Genomic DNA, 14,783 nt, shown 5'->3' with positions numbered 1-14,783 from the left:
ACATAATTTAACCCAAGGAGCCTGCTCTCCATGCAGAGCATCTGCTTATCTCCGGGTATACCTCATGGGACTGCAGGCACGATAGACCTTTCCTGCTGCTGCAGAGGATTCTGCTGGCTTTGGAATGTGCCCTGCAGTCACACAGAGGTGCCACAGCAGGTCCTTGCTCCATTTGAGCAGACATGGAGAGTCTCCATCTCCTCCAAAGCAAAGGTGAGTGGCTACAAGGAGATATCTGATCATGGCTGCATGGGGTAAAGACCTAACAGCTACTCTGAACCTAAACATCCCACATGGGCTCAAATCAAATGCAGAAGGAATTTGCTCCTGTTTTTCCCCTGCTTAGGCTTTTACTCGAGCATGTTGCTCAGAAAAAGCTCAGACTGACTTCCCATACATGTGCACTGCATTTTCACACAGACATTCAGTAGAGATTGGAACTTTTTGAGGGGTTCTGCCTCTGAAGCCCTGAAGACTATCAAAGTTCATTTCAACCTCCTTGGGCAGGGCCAGATGGGCAGATTCCTCTTTCAATCCTGCCTCCTCAAACCCATCATCAGCATTTTGACCCAAGTCACTCTCCAGTGTAAAACTTAACTTCAAACTCAAGGCTTGGCCATTGCTCTCCTTTTTCTGCACTTTCCCCCTCTTTTTTCCCTCTTTCCCACCTCTAACTTTTATCCCCTTCCACCACCAGGTGCTTTCCACCTTCCTCAAAACCAGTTTTCTTGCTTGTTGAGCATACCTGTCACTCAAGATTGTCCTTCAGGAGTGAGAAAGCCCCAGGGACAGAGTTATACAGTAATGTAAGCACAGTGGACTATATCCTGGCTGATCATGGTTTATTACGTGTGGGCACGATGGAAGAAATGAGGTTTGGGAGGAGGAATAAAGAAGAGCATCAGGGCTCAGAGGCCCAATGAGGAGAGCTGGTTTGAGAGCTATAACCCTGGGTAGCTCATTTGGGATGTGGGACAGATTCTGGCTTGTGTTTTTTTTTCCCAGCGAAATTCTGTGATGTGCCAGCACTCAGCATGAAGGGAGTTGCTTGATTTATTCCTCACAGCAGCCTCAGGAAGTGATCAGATACACATCAGCCATGCTCAGAAGGGTCATGAATAACTCAGCAGGGAGTTAGTTTACTCTTAGGAGTGGTGAAATGACTGAAGTTGTATCCTGCACAGGGAATCATTATGGGTTCACTCATTTTCCTGAAACATAAACCACAACAGAAACAATTTCCAATTCTGACAGTTATCTATCATTAGCATGACTGTTGAATTTGGCAAAGCTAACACAAGAGTGTCATTAAGAATTAGGACTTCTACAGCAAGGATGCAATCAAAATTCCCTCATTCCTCTAGCTGCTCTCAGCAGCTTCACCAGTGGATGAGAGTCACAGGTACTTGGAAAGAGAACAGAAAGACATGAGGTTATTTGAAATAGTGCAGGCTAGAAGATATATGGGGGGAAAATATCTGCCTTAAAAACCCTTGCATTATCCTTGCTCTCCGTTAGCAGTAATGCTACAAAGATGCCTGCTTGCCTATGTTTGCCTGAGCAAATGGCATCAGAATATCTGTAAAACATTGTTAAAAAAAAAAAAAAGAAAAATATAAATGCTTATTTGCCTTAACATCACACCCACCAATGAACAAGAAAGCTTTACCACAACAGCAGTGGTATGCCTTTCCTCACTTCCTTCATGCTTGATCAGAAACCTCATTGATGATCTTAACCCAGTGATTTGCCAGAGCTAACACAGAGCAGTAAAATCATAACGAAAGATGACGCAGCTGTAAAAAGAGTGTTGGATAGCGGGTAAGACCACATAGGGGAGGGAGAGACGGACACCAGTGTGTTGTCTCTGCCCCCTTTCCTTCACCAAGTGGTGCTTCTCACTGTTTTGAGCACAGAGTGGGAAGATGAAAGGCAAGCAGTGCACTGGTGTTCATGCCCCGTGCCCGGTGAGCCCCCCTGTTTGCCCTGCACCGCAGGCAGAGGGCTGGCTCTGCTCAGGCTGGGTGACACCACACCTTCACCACAGGCACAGCGCTGGGGTCGGCACCCAGCACCCCTGCACGTGTGTGGTTTGATTGCTGCATTTGTTGAGCTGGGAAAAAAGAAAAAAAAAAAGAGAAGAATAAAAAGAGCTGTAAACAAACCAGAAGGCGGTCAGCGAAGCAGCTGGCATCACCTTCTCCATCTGATTTGAGAGGGACTTTTCTTAAAGCAAAGCCCTTCCATAAAGGGCCTTCCCATTTTAAGGGCACTTCTAAGGAAATGAGTCTGTCTGCTTGCTTAGGCTGTGAGTACACGGGCCCTCAGAGAGTGACACAGAATAACTTAGCAGGGAAGAGACTAATCCTGGGAGTTTACAAAAAATATCATAGATTTGTAAGTGCTTGAACAGACACAAATGTCAGCAATGCCAGCTGCTGACCATTCACAGAAGCACCCAAAATCCAGACTTTATATAAATCTGATGTTATTTTGCAGGATACAACTCTGCTATGATGGTGTTGATTTCACAGCAGCTTCCCAGGTATTCTCCTCCACCCTGAGTATGACGGCGTGGAGCAGGGAAGGAGCTCGTGTGAAGGAATTGCTGATGGGCACTCAAATTTGAGCACTACACACAAAACAGGTGTCTTGCCAAGGGGCCCTGAGGTCTCTGCATCATGGGCATCACTGACAGAAGCTACTGGGCAAAGAAACCTCTGTGCACACACAGGTGTCACTGAAGGCAAGCCCAGGTGCTGCCTGAGAGGAACCCACATGAGCTGAGTGCATCCGGCCTGGTCTCCTCACCTGGACTCGTGTGAAACTGCAGCACCAAAACTTCTATTGACACCAAGAAGTGGGCAAAAGAGCCAAACCTGGCAAGCTGCTGAGAAATTTCACATTTCAGTGGTCACACACCACTTTACCCGAGTGACTCATTTGTCCAGAGATGCAATGAGTTTTCTGGTGTCGCAGCAACACTGGGAGTGCAAAGCAAGAGAGGGGGCATTACTGGGTGAAGCTGAGCAAGGCAGAGTGATTTGCTTTATGTTTCTTTTAAGCATGAGAGATGAGTATTGCCCCAACATAAGAAGTATATGGACCTATTAGAGCAAGTCTTGAGGAGGCCATGAAGATTCTCAGAGGGCTGGAGCTCCTCTGCTATGGGGACAGGCTGAGAGAGCTGGGGTTATTCAGCCTGAAGAAGAGAAGGCTCCAGGGAGACTTTCTAGCACCTTCCATCATCTAAAGGGGCTACAAGAGAGCTGGAGAGGGACTTTTTACAAGGGTGTGGAGTTATAGGACAGTGGGGAATGGCTTCACACTGAAAGAGGGTGGATTTAGATTAAATCTTAGGAAGAAATTCTTTACTGTGAGGGTGGTGAGGAACTCGACCAGGTTGCCCAGAGAAGCTGTGGATACCCCACGCCTGGAAGTGTCCAAGGCCAGGTTGGATGGGGTTTGGAGCAACCTGGTCTAGTGGAAGGTGTCCCTGCCAATGGCAGAGGGGCTGGAACTAGATGGTCTTTTAAGTCCCTTCCAACCCACATCTATGATTTCAAAAAGGCAGAAGACGGGGTAGGAAAGAACCCAGCTGATGCTGAAAGCCCCCCCCAAGTTCCTCTCATCATGCTCTTGAGGCACAGACTTCATTTGCACATGAATTCAAATCAGTGTAAGGATACGGACTTCAGAGTTTTGATTAACACTGTGAGGAGAACCTGTATGTTTACCACTGACATGTCACTGACATAGAAATCATAATTTCTGCTGACTACAAAAGGTTTTGCCATTGTGGCTCAGAAATAGCATCAAGAGAAACTGATGTAATGCAGTGCTAAAAGAAACATTTTGATGGAAAAAGCCTAGCTGTGAGCAAGAGGTATCAAAGTCAATATATTTCTCACACATCACGATATTATCGATCACTGTGGTCCAGCCTGTGGAACTTGAATTTATAATGCAGGTGGTTTGGAAACATTTAGCACTGAGCTTTGGGAAAAACAACTTCATTTCAGCTGTTAGGTTAGTGCTCAGAACATTACTGGGAACAGTTTCATTGTTAATTCTAAGAAATCCTGCTTCCTTTTAAAGGTTTCTTTTAAATCTCTCCTCCCTCCTACACAAAAGCATTTTCAGTTGTTTTTTTTTTCCGAGAGAAAAAAATAAATGTACCACTTCTTTCACAATTCCCCGACTGAGAATCTGGTTTTATTTCAAACTTTCATATCTCAGGAAGAGAAACAGCAAGGACTTGAACCAGTCAATGCAAGAAGAAAAAGTCTGTGTTTTTTCCAGATGTTGTTAAATATCAATTCTGCAATGAAGCCCAACTGTGACAAAAGAAGTACCCAGCACATTGTGCAAGGTGGGCTCCCATAGGTGTTCAGGACTTGTGGATATGTCAGTCATTTGTGGAAATTTTGATTTATGCCTGCACTCACCCTTCCATGCTGGAGCAGGAGTGACTGGCAGCACACATCCAGGAGCAAAGCTGGGCAGTCAGTTTGTTGTAGCTCTCTGAAATGAAAAGAAGATTTTCCTAAATTCAGTAGGAATCAATGCCTAAACCTTTGCTTTGCTAGGAAAAAAACCTGGTTGAAATAGCACTTAATTAATTTCAACTGTAAACTGAGCTCTGAAATGGAGATGAGGAACACTGTTGCTCTTTTTCAAAGCTGTCCCACAGAAAGATTTAAGGCCCTGTACTTATTTATAGTTTCCTATGTATTTTTTTTTTTGTGACACCTGTTTCATCACCAGTTTAAGGATATAATCAAGAACTGCTACAGCTGGTCGGTGTTAAAAAGATACTGTGCTTAGCTGCTCACCCCCTCCCTCTGAAAACAGAAGCAAGATGGGAAACAGGTACAGCTGGAGAGACATCAGCAGATCTGGCAGGGCTCTAACCTCCTCCCTCAGGCCATTTCCACCAATGGATGTGCAGAAGAACCAGCAGCTATAACATGTTAAGGTTAAAAAAGCTGCAGCTGAAAGGGCTCATCTGGCACTGCATTCGTGGCAAGTTGTAAATCACAGGAGAAGCTTGTGGAAAGGCTGGAAAGAGAATCCAGATCTCCCAGTCCTCACCCTGGTGTTTTCATCTTGGTGTCCTGGCAGATAAACACAGCCATTAAAAACACTGTCAGCTTCCATGCTGTGGGATGGCAGTGCTGAAAAAACCCTTTAATTTATTTAAACTGTCACGGTTCTTTAACTCACTCAAACAACTGTTTTACACCATGATCTGACGCCACAGATACATGGTACATTTGTGTTGTATTTGGGTGATTTACACTGATTTTGGTTGGATGTCTCTCAGTCTTTACAGAAACACACTCGGTCAAGTTGGGAGGGTGGATGTGACAAGGACGTGGCTCATCAGCCAACAGTGGGGTCAACTTGGCAGGTGCTGATGTTCCCCGTGTGCCTCTGAAACCACAGCCTGAGTTCAGGGCACAATAGGTGACTTCAAGTTCTCCCTTTCTTCACAAGATTTCAGATTAGAACTTTTCACTGTGGAAAGAACTTTTTGCTCACCTCACATGACTCAGAGATGTCCTGTTTCAGTTGTGGCCTCTTTCAGACAGACCTTGCACGAGGATCTCACTACAGATTTTTCACATACTGCAGCCCGTCTGAAACCAAAGTATAAAAAGTTATAAAAAGGGAAACAACTATAAAAAAGTGACACTATTTTGCAGATTAACACATTCATGTCACTCTTCATAGGACAGTGAATGTCACAGCTCTGTTCAGTGATGAGTATCTGGGCTCCATTGTGTTAATTGAACAAGCAATTTCAATGCTTTTAGGCATTTCCTGTTTTTCCTGCTCCCTCAGAAGAGTGGTCTCACCTCCCTCTAATGTCAACTGTCCTGGGGAGTTTGAACTGATTTGTCTGCCTGTGAGTGATAACACAGGGACATAAGGATGTCCCAGGAATGGTAACCTCCAGGAGAAAGGAGGGAAGCTGGCAGCAGTAGCAGTCTGCTTCAGGGGCACAGCATAGACAGGAAAAACTGCCAGAATCCCCTTCTGCACCATTTGTAGCTGAAACAAGAGGCCTTGCAAGAAATAGTTACTTGATCCCAGGTGGCCTGGTGAACCAGGGACAGAGACAGAATTGAAATGCAGGAGTCTTCATTCAAGCTCAGTTTTAAACAGCAGCTTTAACCTTGGTTTTGTGCTCTGCTACATGTACACAGTTCTACCTTGCCTTTTTGTTGTACAGCAGTTCTTTCAGAAAGCCAAGCAGCACACAAGTTTACCAAACAAGGAGACAGATCAAATTTAGTGCTGCTGAGCCTTCACAGAGGAACCCTTGTACCTGCATAGGACGCTGTTGGCTCCAAGGGCTCTCCAGGCACATCTGCAAGGCTTTCTGCTCAGATGTGACAAAGATCTGTGGCTCCATTTGTTTCTCCAGTCAGAATTCTAATGCTTTGGTACCTTTAATGGGAGGAAGAGATGAACAGAATTAGCTTTCATTACAGACAGTGTGGATTCCTTTGCGTCTAAGAAGTGAAAAAAGATGTGTTTAAGCGAAGGGTAAATAAAGTAATCAATCTCTCTGCCTAGTACTTTAAAATGTCTAGCACAGAGATACTTGCTGGTACAAATGTGAAAGAATAGGAACAGGGAGATGAGGAAACACATGAACAATAACCATTATTTATGACCTTAGAAAACTGGTTATCACTTTCCTAAATTAGAGCTGTAAGTCACTTCTGCCAGATGAGAATCTGCTATGTCTCATTTGCAGCATTTACATCGTAGATTACTCATTTTTTAAGGGAAATGTGGCAAGAACATTTCTTTTGGGACCTTATCTTTCATGTCACCAAGAAACTTTGTTTACAGTTAATTCTGCACAGTTTGTGCAGCCACTTTCCAGAGGGTGAGCAAGGAGGGTGTGGAGTTCATGTACGGATTTGGGAATGATCACTGAACATACCAAAACCATTTCCTTGTTCTGCCAAATCATGCTTTTTTCATATTTTCAGGGATCTTAATCTCCTCCTCCTGACTTCCGAAAGTGCAAATCCTGTTTCAAAGCAAGTAAATTTGCACTTATTCCCCTTCAATTAGTATGTTCATGGTGTAGAAGCAGAGTACTACCTTGTGGCCTTTTTGTCTGCTGGAAACATTTCTTAGTCTAAGTTTTGTTGTGGCCACATGGCCTATGGGACCATATGGAGCAAGGGTGCCCTACTAATAACTGTGAAAGACACTGGCCAAATTTGCACAGCCCTATGTGACAGAGTGGCATAAATATCAGAGAGACCTTACAATGTGTAGTTTGCAAAACTTGGTGTCCTGAGAGAGGATACAGTCAGTATTTGTCTTACATGTGAGACAAGCTGGAGTGTGGTCCAGCTTATCCCTATAGCAAAGAGCACTTGAAAACCTCCTCAGTAACACCACAGGATAATACAGGCAGCAGTTGGCAGCTTACAACAGCTCACAGCTGTCACCAACAGTCAGTGCAAGTAAATTATGATTGAACTCACTCTCTGCACAAGTAAATAATGAGAAAAGCAGTTATTAACTTGTGACTTTAGACTCCCTCGACAGACAAGCAAGAGCTAAGGAAAGCCAGGGAAAGTGTCCTTGGAAAGATCAGATCTTAGCGAGGAACAACAGCCGCTGAAGAAAGCAGAGGCATTTTCAGCCTCAAACAAAGACCAGGAGAGATTAGGAAAGGTGACCAGAACAAGAACCCCGTGCATACTTTGAACTTAAAACTGAATCCCTGTGGACCTCAGGGTTCAGGTTCCCAGGGCTCCCATCCAATGAACTGTTAGTGGCACCTACATGTCCCTGCTAAGCTTTGTTTAGTTGTTAAGTTTGTCTGCTAGAGGATGGACTAAGTTACTTGACAGCTCAGATGCTGACTACTCAGATGTATAATTTAGCAGCAGCAGGGAAAATCTAAATCCAAAATTGCAATCAACCACAAAATACAAATTCTTTTAAAAAAAAAGCAGATAACATTATTTTTCAGGGTTTTCCAACCTACTTCTTATAATCACAAAACTAAATCTAAGACAAATCAGAGAAAATTCAAGGTTTTGAGGACCGTGGTCTCTGCTCCATCCCACACCACAACAGCCCACAACAGAAAGTTTCAGTTGGGAAGATTTACTGAGCACAGCAGCTCAGCACAGGTGCCTCTACAAACAGACTAACCCTGGGGAAAGCACGGTCACAGTGGTGCAAACCAACAGTGTGATGGCTTTCAGATCCCACATCAAGGCTCGGAGGAGCTTTCTTGCAACCTGAAGGCAAGAGGAGAGACACTGAACAGGGTCTTATGAAATTGCTTTTAAATTATCACTTTTCAGAACTTTAATGCATTTACTCAGTCCAGCAGTTTTCAGTACATCACACAGGCTTCAGATCCTCTCACAACCCCAGCTCTGCACAGTGCAGGCTGACAAAGCAATTCCCCTCTTTCTCTTGCCTTTCTCTGCCTGCCACAGGCCCTGTAGAGACTGATGTGTTTCCCATGTCCATGCTCACCCTCGAGTCCTGGGAGCAGCACAAGAGCTTGAACCCATTATGGAATTATAGAATCGTTTGGGTTGGAAGGGAATTTTAAAGATTATCTGCATTACACCAGGTTGCTCAAAGCTCCATCCAACCTGGCCTTGAACACTTTCAGAGTGGGGGTACCCACAGCTTCTCTGGGCAACCTCTGCCAGTGTCTCACCACCCTCACAGTGAAGAATTTCTTCCTAATATCTAATCCAAATCTGCCCTCTTTTTTAAAGCCATTTCCACTTGTCCTATCACTCCGTGACTTTGTCAGAAGTCCCTCTCCAGCTCTCTTGTAGCCCCTGTGGGTACTGGAAGGTGCTAAAAGGTCCACCTGAGTTTTTTCCAGGCTGAACAACCCCAGCTCTCTCAGCCTGACTCCAGAGCAGAGGGGCTCCAGCTCTCTGAGCATCTTTGTGGCCTCCTCTGGACTTGTTTCAACAGGTCCATGTCCTTCTGATGTTGGAGATCCCAGAGCTGGAGGCAGCACAGCAGGTGAGGTCTCTCACCAGAGCAGAGCAGAACAGAGGGGCAGAATCACCTCCCTTAACCCTCTGCCCACACTGCTTTGGATGCAGCCCAGGACACAATTGTCTTTCTGGGCTGCAAGTGCACATTGCTGGCTCATGCTCAGCATCTCATCCCCCAGCACCAAGTCCTTGGCAAGGCTGCTCTCATTCCTTTCATCCCCCTGCCTGGATCTTTCAGGGTATTTTCTGAATCACAAATCTAGCTTCATTCCAGCATTCCTCCTGTACATTACTTTGAGGGAATGAAGCAGAATGTAGCCTCATGTTAATAATTCATTTTGTATATTGCACCTTCTCTGTGATTCCTGAATAAAATTAAAAATCAGGATTGCCATGAGAAAAAAAATCTACTAGACAATGGATATCTTACAACCATTTCCACTTAATTGGTCCATTTAATGGACTCATTTTCCACTTACAACCAGGTAAACAAAAAACCAAACCAAACCCCCAACAGCAAATAACATCTGGAATCAAAAGCCTCCACTTAAATCTAACAAGTCTGGGAACACTGTAGTGTTTATGTATTTCCCCAGAAGAATAACAGAAATGTCAATAGTGGGCATCATTGATATTAGAAAGAAGCTATGCATTTTGGTGAAATTTTATTAGTATCAGTATTTTTGGTGAAAATTTATTAGTATCAGTAAGCTACTGACCCATACTTGTGGTATATTCCAGAAGAGAATATTCCAGTCTATATCACAGACTTTCACACTAACTGCAGTGGCTGCTGCATGTGTAAGAAAGATGATTGAAAAGTGTTGCCAATCTACTGCTAAAAAATTTCTGCAGACAGGTCTTTTCTTGCTTCCAGATTGGAACAAAACCTTTGCTTAAAACAGAAGAAGTCATAATATGGTACAAACCAGTGAAGTGAGTCTACAAACAGAATCAATTTCTTAAAGATAAGCAAAACCTTTATCAATATTCAAAGACAGACTCATCCCAGGGTAGCTCCTCTTCTGTTTTGATATTTGCCTGAGGCTTCTTATTATCCTCTTTGCTTTCTTTCTCTAGGGGGTTCTCCTTAAGTGTTTTGCCTTTAGAAGTTCTTGACTTCTTTTCATTTACCAAGTCTAGCTTAAATTTAATTATCTTTTTATTCTCGTTTTCTTTTCCACAATCTGCACCTTCACTTATTTTTCTTTCTTTTCTGCTTTGTGGCTTCTTTTTTGTACTCCGGCTCTTCACTGATGTGTTCTTCTTTGAAATGTTTTATCTGAGATTCCTGTTCGTTTCTGTAGGAGCTGGTAGAAGTTTCAGCAAGCACAAGTCTGTAGTTGCCTTTAGATTCTGAATGGCTGGAGCTCTTATCTCTGATGGTGGCCACCTTGGATATTTGCTCTTCCTTCCAGTATCTTTGTTAGAGAGACAATTAGGTGTCTTTTCTAGTGCATGCTCACAAGCTGATGGCCAGCTTGGCAATCTCTTTTCCCTAGTATTTGTAGGAGACTGGTTTTTTGAGAAAAGGCTGGAATGCTCCCCTTGTTCACACCTCAAGTTTGAAGATAGGACCTCACCAAGGTCCCTTCCTCCTTCAATGTTTTTATCTTGAAACTCTTCCTCTTTTTCTTTTCCTTAATCCCTTCTTGGGTCTAGATCTGTCCTTTTCTGAACTTCAACACAATCTGTTAATTCATCTTGAAAGGAGCATTTGATTTCTCTGTGAGATGGACAAGTGCTGTTTGTCTGCATAAATTGGGTGGAAAGTTAGTCACTAATACTGACCAATTTGCTTAGCATCTCTTGAGTTAAAAAAAAAAAAGTAGTACTTTCAGAATTAGGAAAAAGCACATTGCAGGTGTGTTGTTCCATGTAACTGCACAGACCCTGTTACACATGATTATATCTGTAAAGCTGCAGTTATAGGGCACAGAATCCACTCTTTGTGAAAGCACTCTGATTAACTGGTCCCCAGTTAGCTGCAGATAAAAAGAAATTACATTATCTACTGACTATCAAATAATACAATTACTAATTTCTTTGAGATTCATTCTACTGAACAGCTGCAGTACAGTAACTTCAGGCAAACTGTGAGACTCCACAGCAGAAACAGAACAGAAGCAACCAACCTGGATTGCTAAAAACCCAAACGAGATAAATGCGCTCCCATGGCAAAACTCCCTGTCAGTTTTGATTCTACTCTCCTTTCCTCAGGCTGAAAGATAAAGTGTTTAGAAGGCAAAGATGTCCCCTGTGGAAAGGTCAGCTCCAAAGACCCATCCCTTAAATGTATCCTGTTCTTCCTTAATTCATCACCTTTATACATTGATTTTTTTAAACTGTAGATAGGCCCATAGAAGTTTCCTGCACTCCTGTTTTGGGGAATTCTAATTCTGTTCACTAAACAAACATTTAAAACCATATCAGTTCTACATTAGTCTCTTGTGGTTATATTATTACTGTGGATTCTCTTAAAATTTTTCAGTGGTCAGACTTGATCTTAGAGGTTTTTTCCCACCTAAATAATTCTATAAAATGTCTTACCAAAATGCTTAACGTGTGGGCAAATTTGATGTTTAGCCTTCTTGCACAGCACTCTCTGGGAAGTACACCTGAAATCACCACCAAATCCATTCTGCAATCAGCAGTCTGCAGCCCTCTCCTGGGTAAAAGGGAAAGTACAAGAGCTATCACCTATCGCACAAATATCTTAAGTCAAATGTAAGATGCAAGCTGATGAATCATGAAAGCAACAAAATTGATGCAGACTTGGCACTTTTGGGGATTAAGGTCGTCTTTGCCTTGTCAATAGGAATCTTTAGGTTCAGACCATTTCCTTCTCAGCTGAGCACTAAAGATGGACTGGGTGCTGCTACCCCCAGAGAGCAAAATAAGTGGGAAAACTGCAAAGGTTTAAGGACCTTTCCTGGGGTTGTCATTGAAGATACAACTATGGGAACTCTAGGACTGAATCTCAGTCACAGCATGAGGTTTAAGTGGTCAGTGCCTCTTAAAACCAGTAAACCAAACAACAAAAAAAACCCCAGCCCCAAACCAAAACCAAAAAAAACCCCTGAACTGGCTAAAGTCACTTAGCAGACAACAGGGCTCATGAAAAAGTCTGAAAGTACAAACTACAGAAGAATAGCAACAAAAGACTTTTGGACTAACTTAATCCTGTGCTTATTTCCTTTCATGTGAGACTGGTACATTTCTATGGAAGTGTGACATTACATACTGGGCACAAGTAATAACCAGCCTCAATTGCTGGAAAAAAAGAGGAATCTTTAAGTTAGAGAGACCTGCAAAAGAGGGGCAAAACTCAAAGCACACCATGATCCCATCCCATGAAAGAGTCCTGACACTGACACAAACAGTGTCTATAGATACAGTCTCTGCTGCAATGTTACACTAGAATTTATGAATTTATAAATATAGGAATTTCATGATGAACAGTGGTCAGGTGGCTCGTTCTGTAGAACTTCTGTAGTACAAGTCATCCAGAAATACTCAATATTCTACTGTTACTGATTCACACAGCTTAACCCTTTCAGAGGAGTGAAAGAGGGACACAATAACTTGAGTCGATTCATGCAAGAAAATCCAAGGACGCAGTTCTGGGCATTAAATGAAAGCCCTCTTTGGACCCAAAACACATGAATGGCCAATGTTTGTAGCAGAAATGGCATTTACAGAAGAAAATTGCACCAGTTTGCTCAAGTGTACTGAACTGTAAAAACAGCTATGTTGAGAAAGATAGATGGAACAATGTTGTCTATTGGAAAAAAAACCCAAACTCACAAAAAACACCAAATCAAACCAAACCCCGACTAAAAAACAAGCTAATTGCAATGTTTATGAAATGCTACTGTCATGGGCATTATTCACTCTATTTCAACCTGCACAGCTTCTCACTGGAAAACATGTATTTGTTTCAAAGAGAGACTTCTTTATATGAGTTAAGGACAGTACTCTATGTGTATTTTCCTTGACTTAGCACTGAACTGCACAGCATTCTTGGCAGACAAAACCCAACCAAGTGGCACACTACAAAAAAAACCCTCTAAAAACATTAGAACGTCAAAAACTAAAAGCACTATAATGTGAAATTAAAAATGAGGTTTTGTTCACCTTTTTTCCTTGGGTGACCACTGTCAGGAAAAGATTGAATTGTAGGGAGAAGTCTGGTTGGCCAAGTAACATCTATTGTGCCTCCTGGAGCCATCCTGAACCCTGCTGTGTCCTTGTCCTCAATGGCATTTTGCAGTAGGTGATGAATTGCTCTGAAATATATTTTAGGAACAGCTTTAAATATTACTTTTCCTTGTTATTACAAGAGCCATTTTCATTCTTCAAGAGAAAATAAGAAAAGGCTGACAGGACTTAAGATTCTTTCTTCTTTGTAAATTTGTCACATGTTAGTTCTCTTTTCTTTGTCTTTTCTCTTTCTCTTTAAGTCCATTTCCCAACTCTGAACACTGTAGTCCCTCTGTTTGGGCTCAGTCTTTGTCAATATAAGGTTATGCACTACAGCTGAGTCAGCAGTGATGAATGCAGAGCTACAATAATTTCCTACCTCGGTCTAACACATGTAGTTTTGATAAACTGGGTTCCCCCGAGAGAGAAATATCTTCAAAAACAAAGACACAGAGTTCCCAACATTTGCCTCGATTCTGGAACCTTAAAGATTTGCTCTACTCAGGTTTTCTGCATGGTCACAAGATGATGATTAACACATTGTGACATGAAACAGGCAGGGTTCCCAAACAGTAACTTGGCTGGGGAAGGCAGAGCAGCACCATGAGCATGGCAATGTCACCTGCTTTAATGCAGCTCTTGGCATTCCCCTGCTGTTACTTTAGCAAACAGCACTGGAGTTCAGCTCCAGCTTTTCCAGTATAGCACAGCACAACCTCAGCTGCCTTCCTTAGCCCAAACAAGGCCAGAACGTCCCAACCCACAAACGGATACAGCAGCTGCTACTGAAGTTGGTTGGAAGCACAGCACCTTCAGAACTGCTGGGTAACCACTTTTAAAAACCCTGAGCTGGCATAGCTTCAGCCTCAAACCACATGAAAAAATGTATGAATAAGTGCAGCCTTTTATTTCTGAATAGTTAGTGGATTTTTAGGCAAATATAAACATATATATATATATCAGGCAATGTATTTATACATGGTCTTCTGATAAACTGTATTGAGACAAGTTCAGGAATAAAATAATCTGTCTCTCACTTAAAATCCCAGCCAGGCAGTGAGTTTGTAAATGGTCTCCAGTTTGGTCTGGGACACTGCAGGCTCCTTCCCAACCACTTCCATGCACATCCACAGCCTCCTTGATAAATGACACGTCTCTGCTCGCTCCCAGAGAAGGGTCACGAACAAGTCTGACCTTTTTCTTTCTAACTATGCCTCAAGGCCATTTGCCACACACAGCAATGATAGAGCACAGGGAGCTCTATGCTACCACTGCCTGTGTGCAACCAGTTCTGTAAATATTAAGCTGAACTTAAGGCCTTTAGCTTTCAGATTCACAAGACATCTTTCCTGGCAACTAAGAAAAACTTATTTAAAAGAACAGTTTACCTGAGAGTTTGCAACCATGCCATCAGAAACTTTTCAGAGAATCAATCAAAAGCAGTACCCTTGCAGAACTGTCAGACTGACCTTGTCATTTATATGTCTCCAAAATATTTAAATAAACGTGCTGGTATCATGAATTTGAAGTTGTTTGGATCAACTTTCTGCCATTAAGAAATGGCAG

The 14,783-nt window shown here is 42.7% G+C and overlaps 1 protein-coding gene across 1 annotated transcript; it reads right to left on the bottom strand.

Moving 5' to 3' along the window:
- Positions 1–9,998: 9,998 nt before the first annotated feature.
- Positions 9,999–13,363, bottom strand: LOC113971420 (zinc finger matrin-type protein 1-like). Its single transcript, XM_027691300.1, is given in 6 exon segments — positions 9,999–10,214; positions 10,216–10,439; positions 10,442–10,572; positions 12,192–12,246; positions 12,249–12,305; positions 13,339–13,363. Coding segments are annotated over 6 exon segments (708 nt in total).
- Between the last annotated feature and the right edge of the window lie 1,420 nt (positions 13,364–14,783).

This window comes from Neopelma chrysocephalum, unplaced genomic scaffold (genome assembly GCF_003984885.1).
Source record: "Neopelma chrysocephalum unplaced genomic scaffold, ASM398488v2 Primary Assembly neopelma1_83, whole genome shotgun sequence".
NCBI classification, from domain to species: domain Eukaryota; kingdom Metazoa; phylum Chordata; class Aves; order Passeriformes; family Pipridae; genus Neopelma; species Neopelma chrysocephalum.
This window is presented reverse-complemented; position numbering and strand designations above follow the sequence as displayed.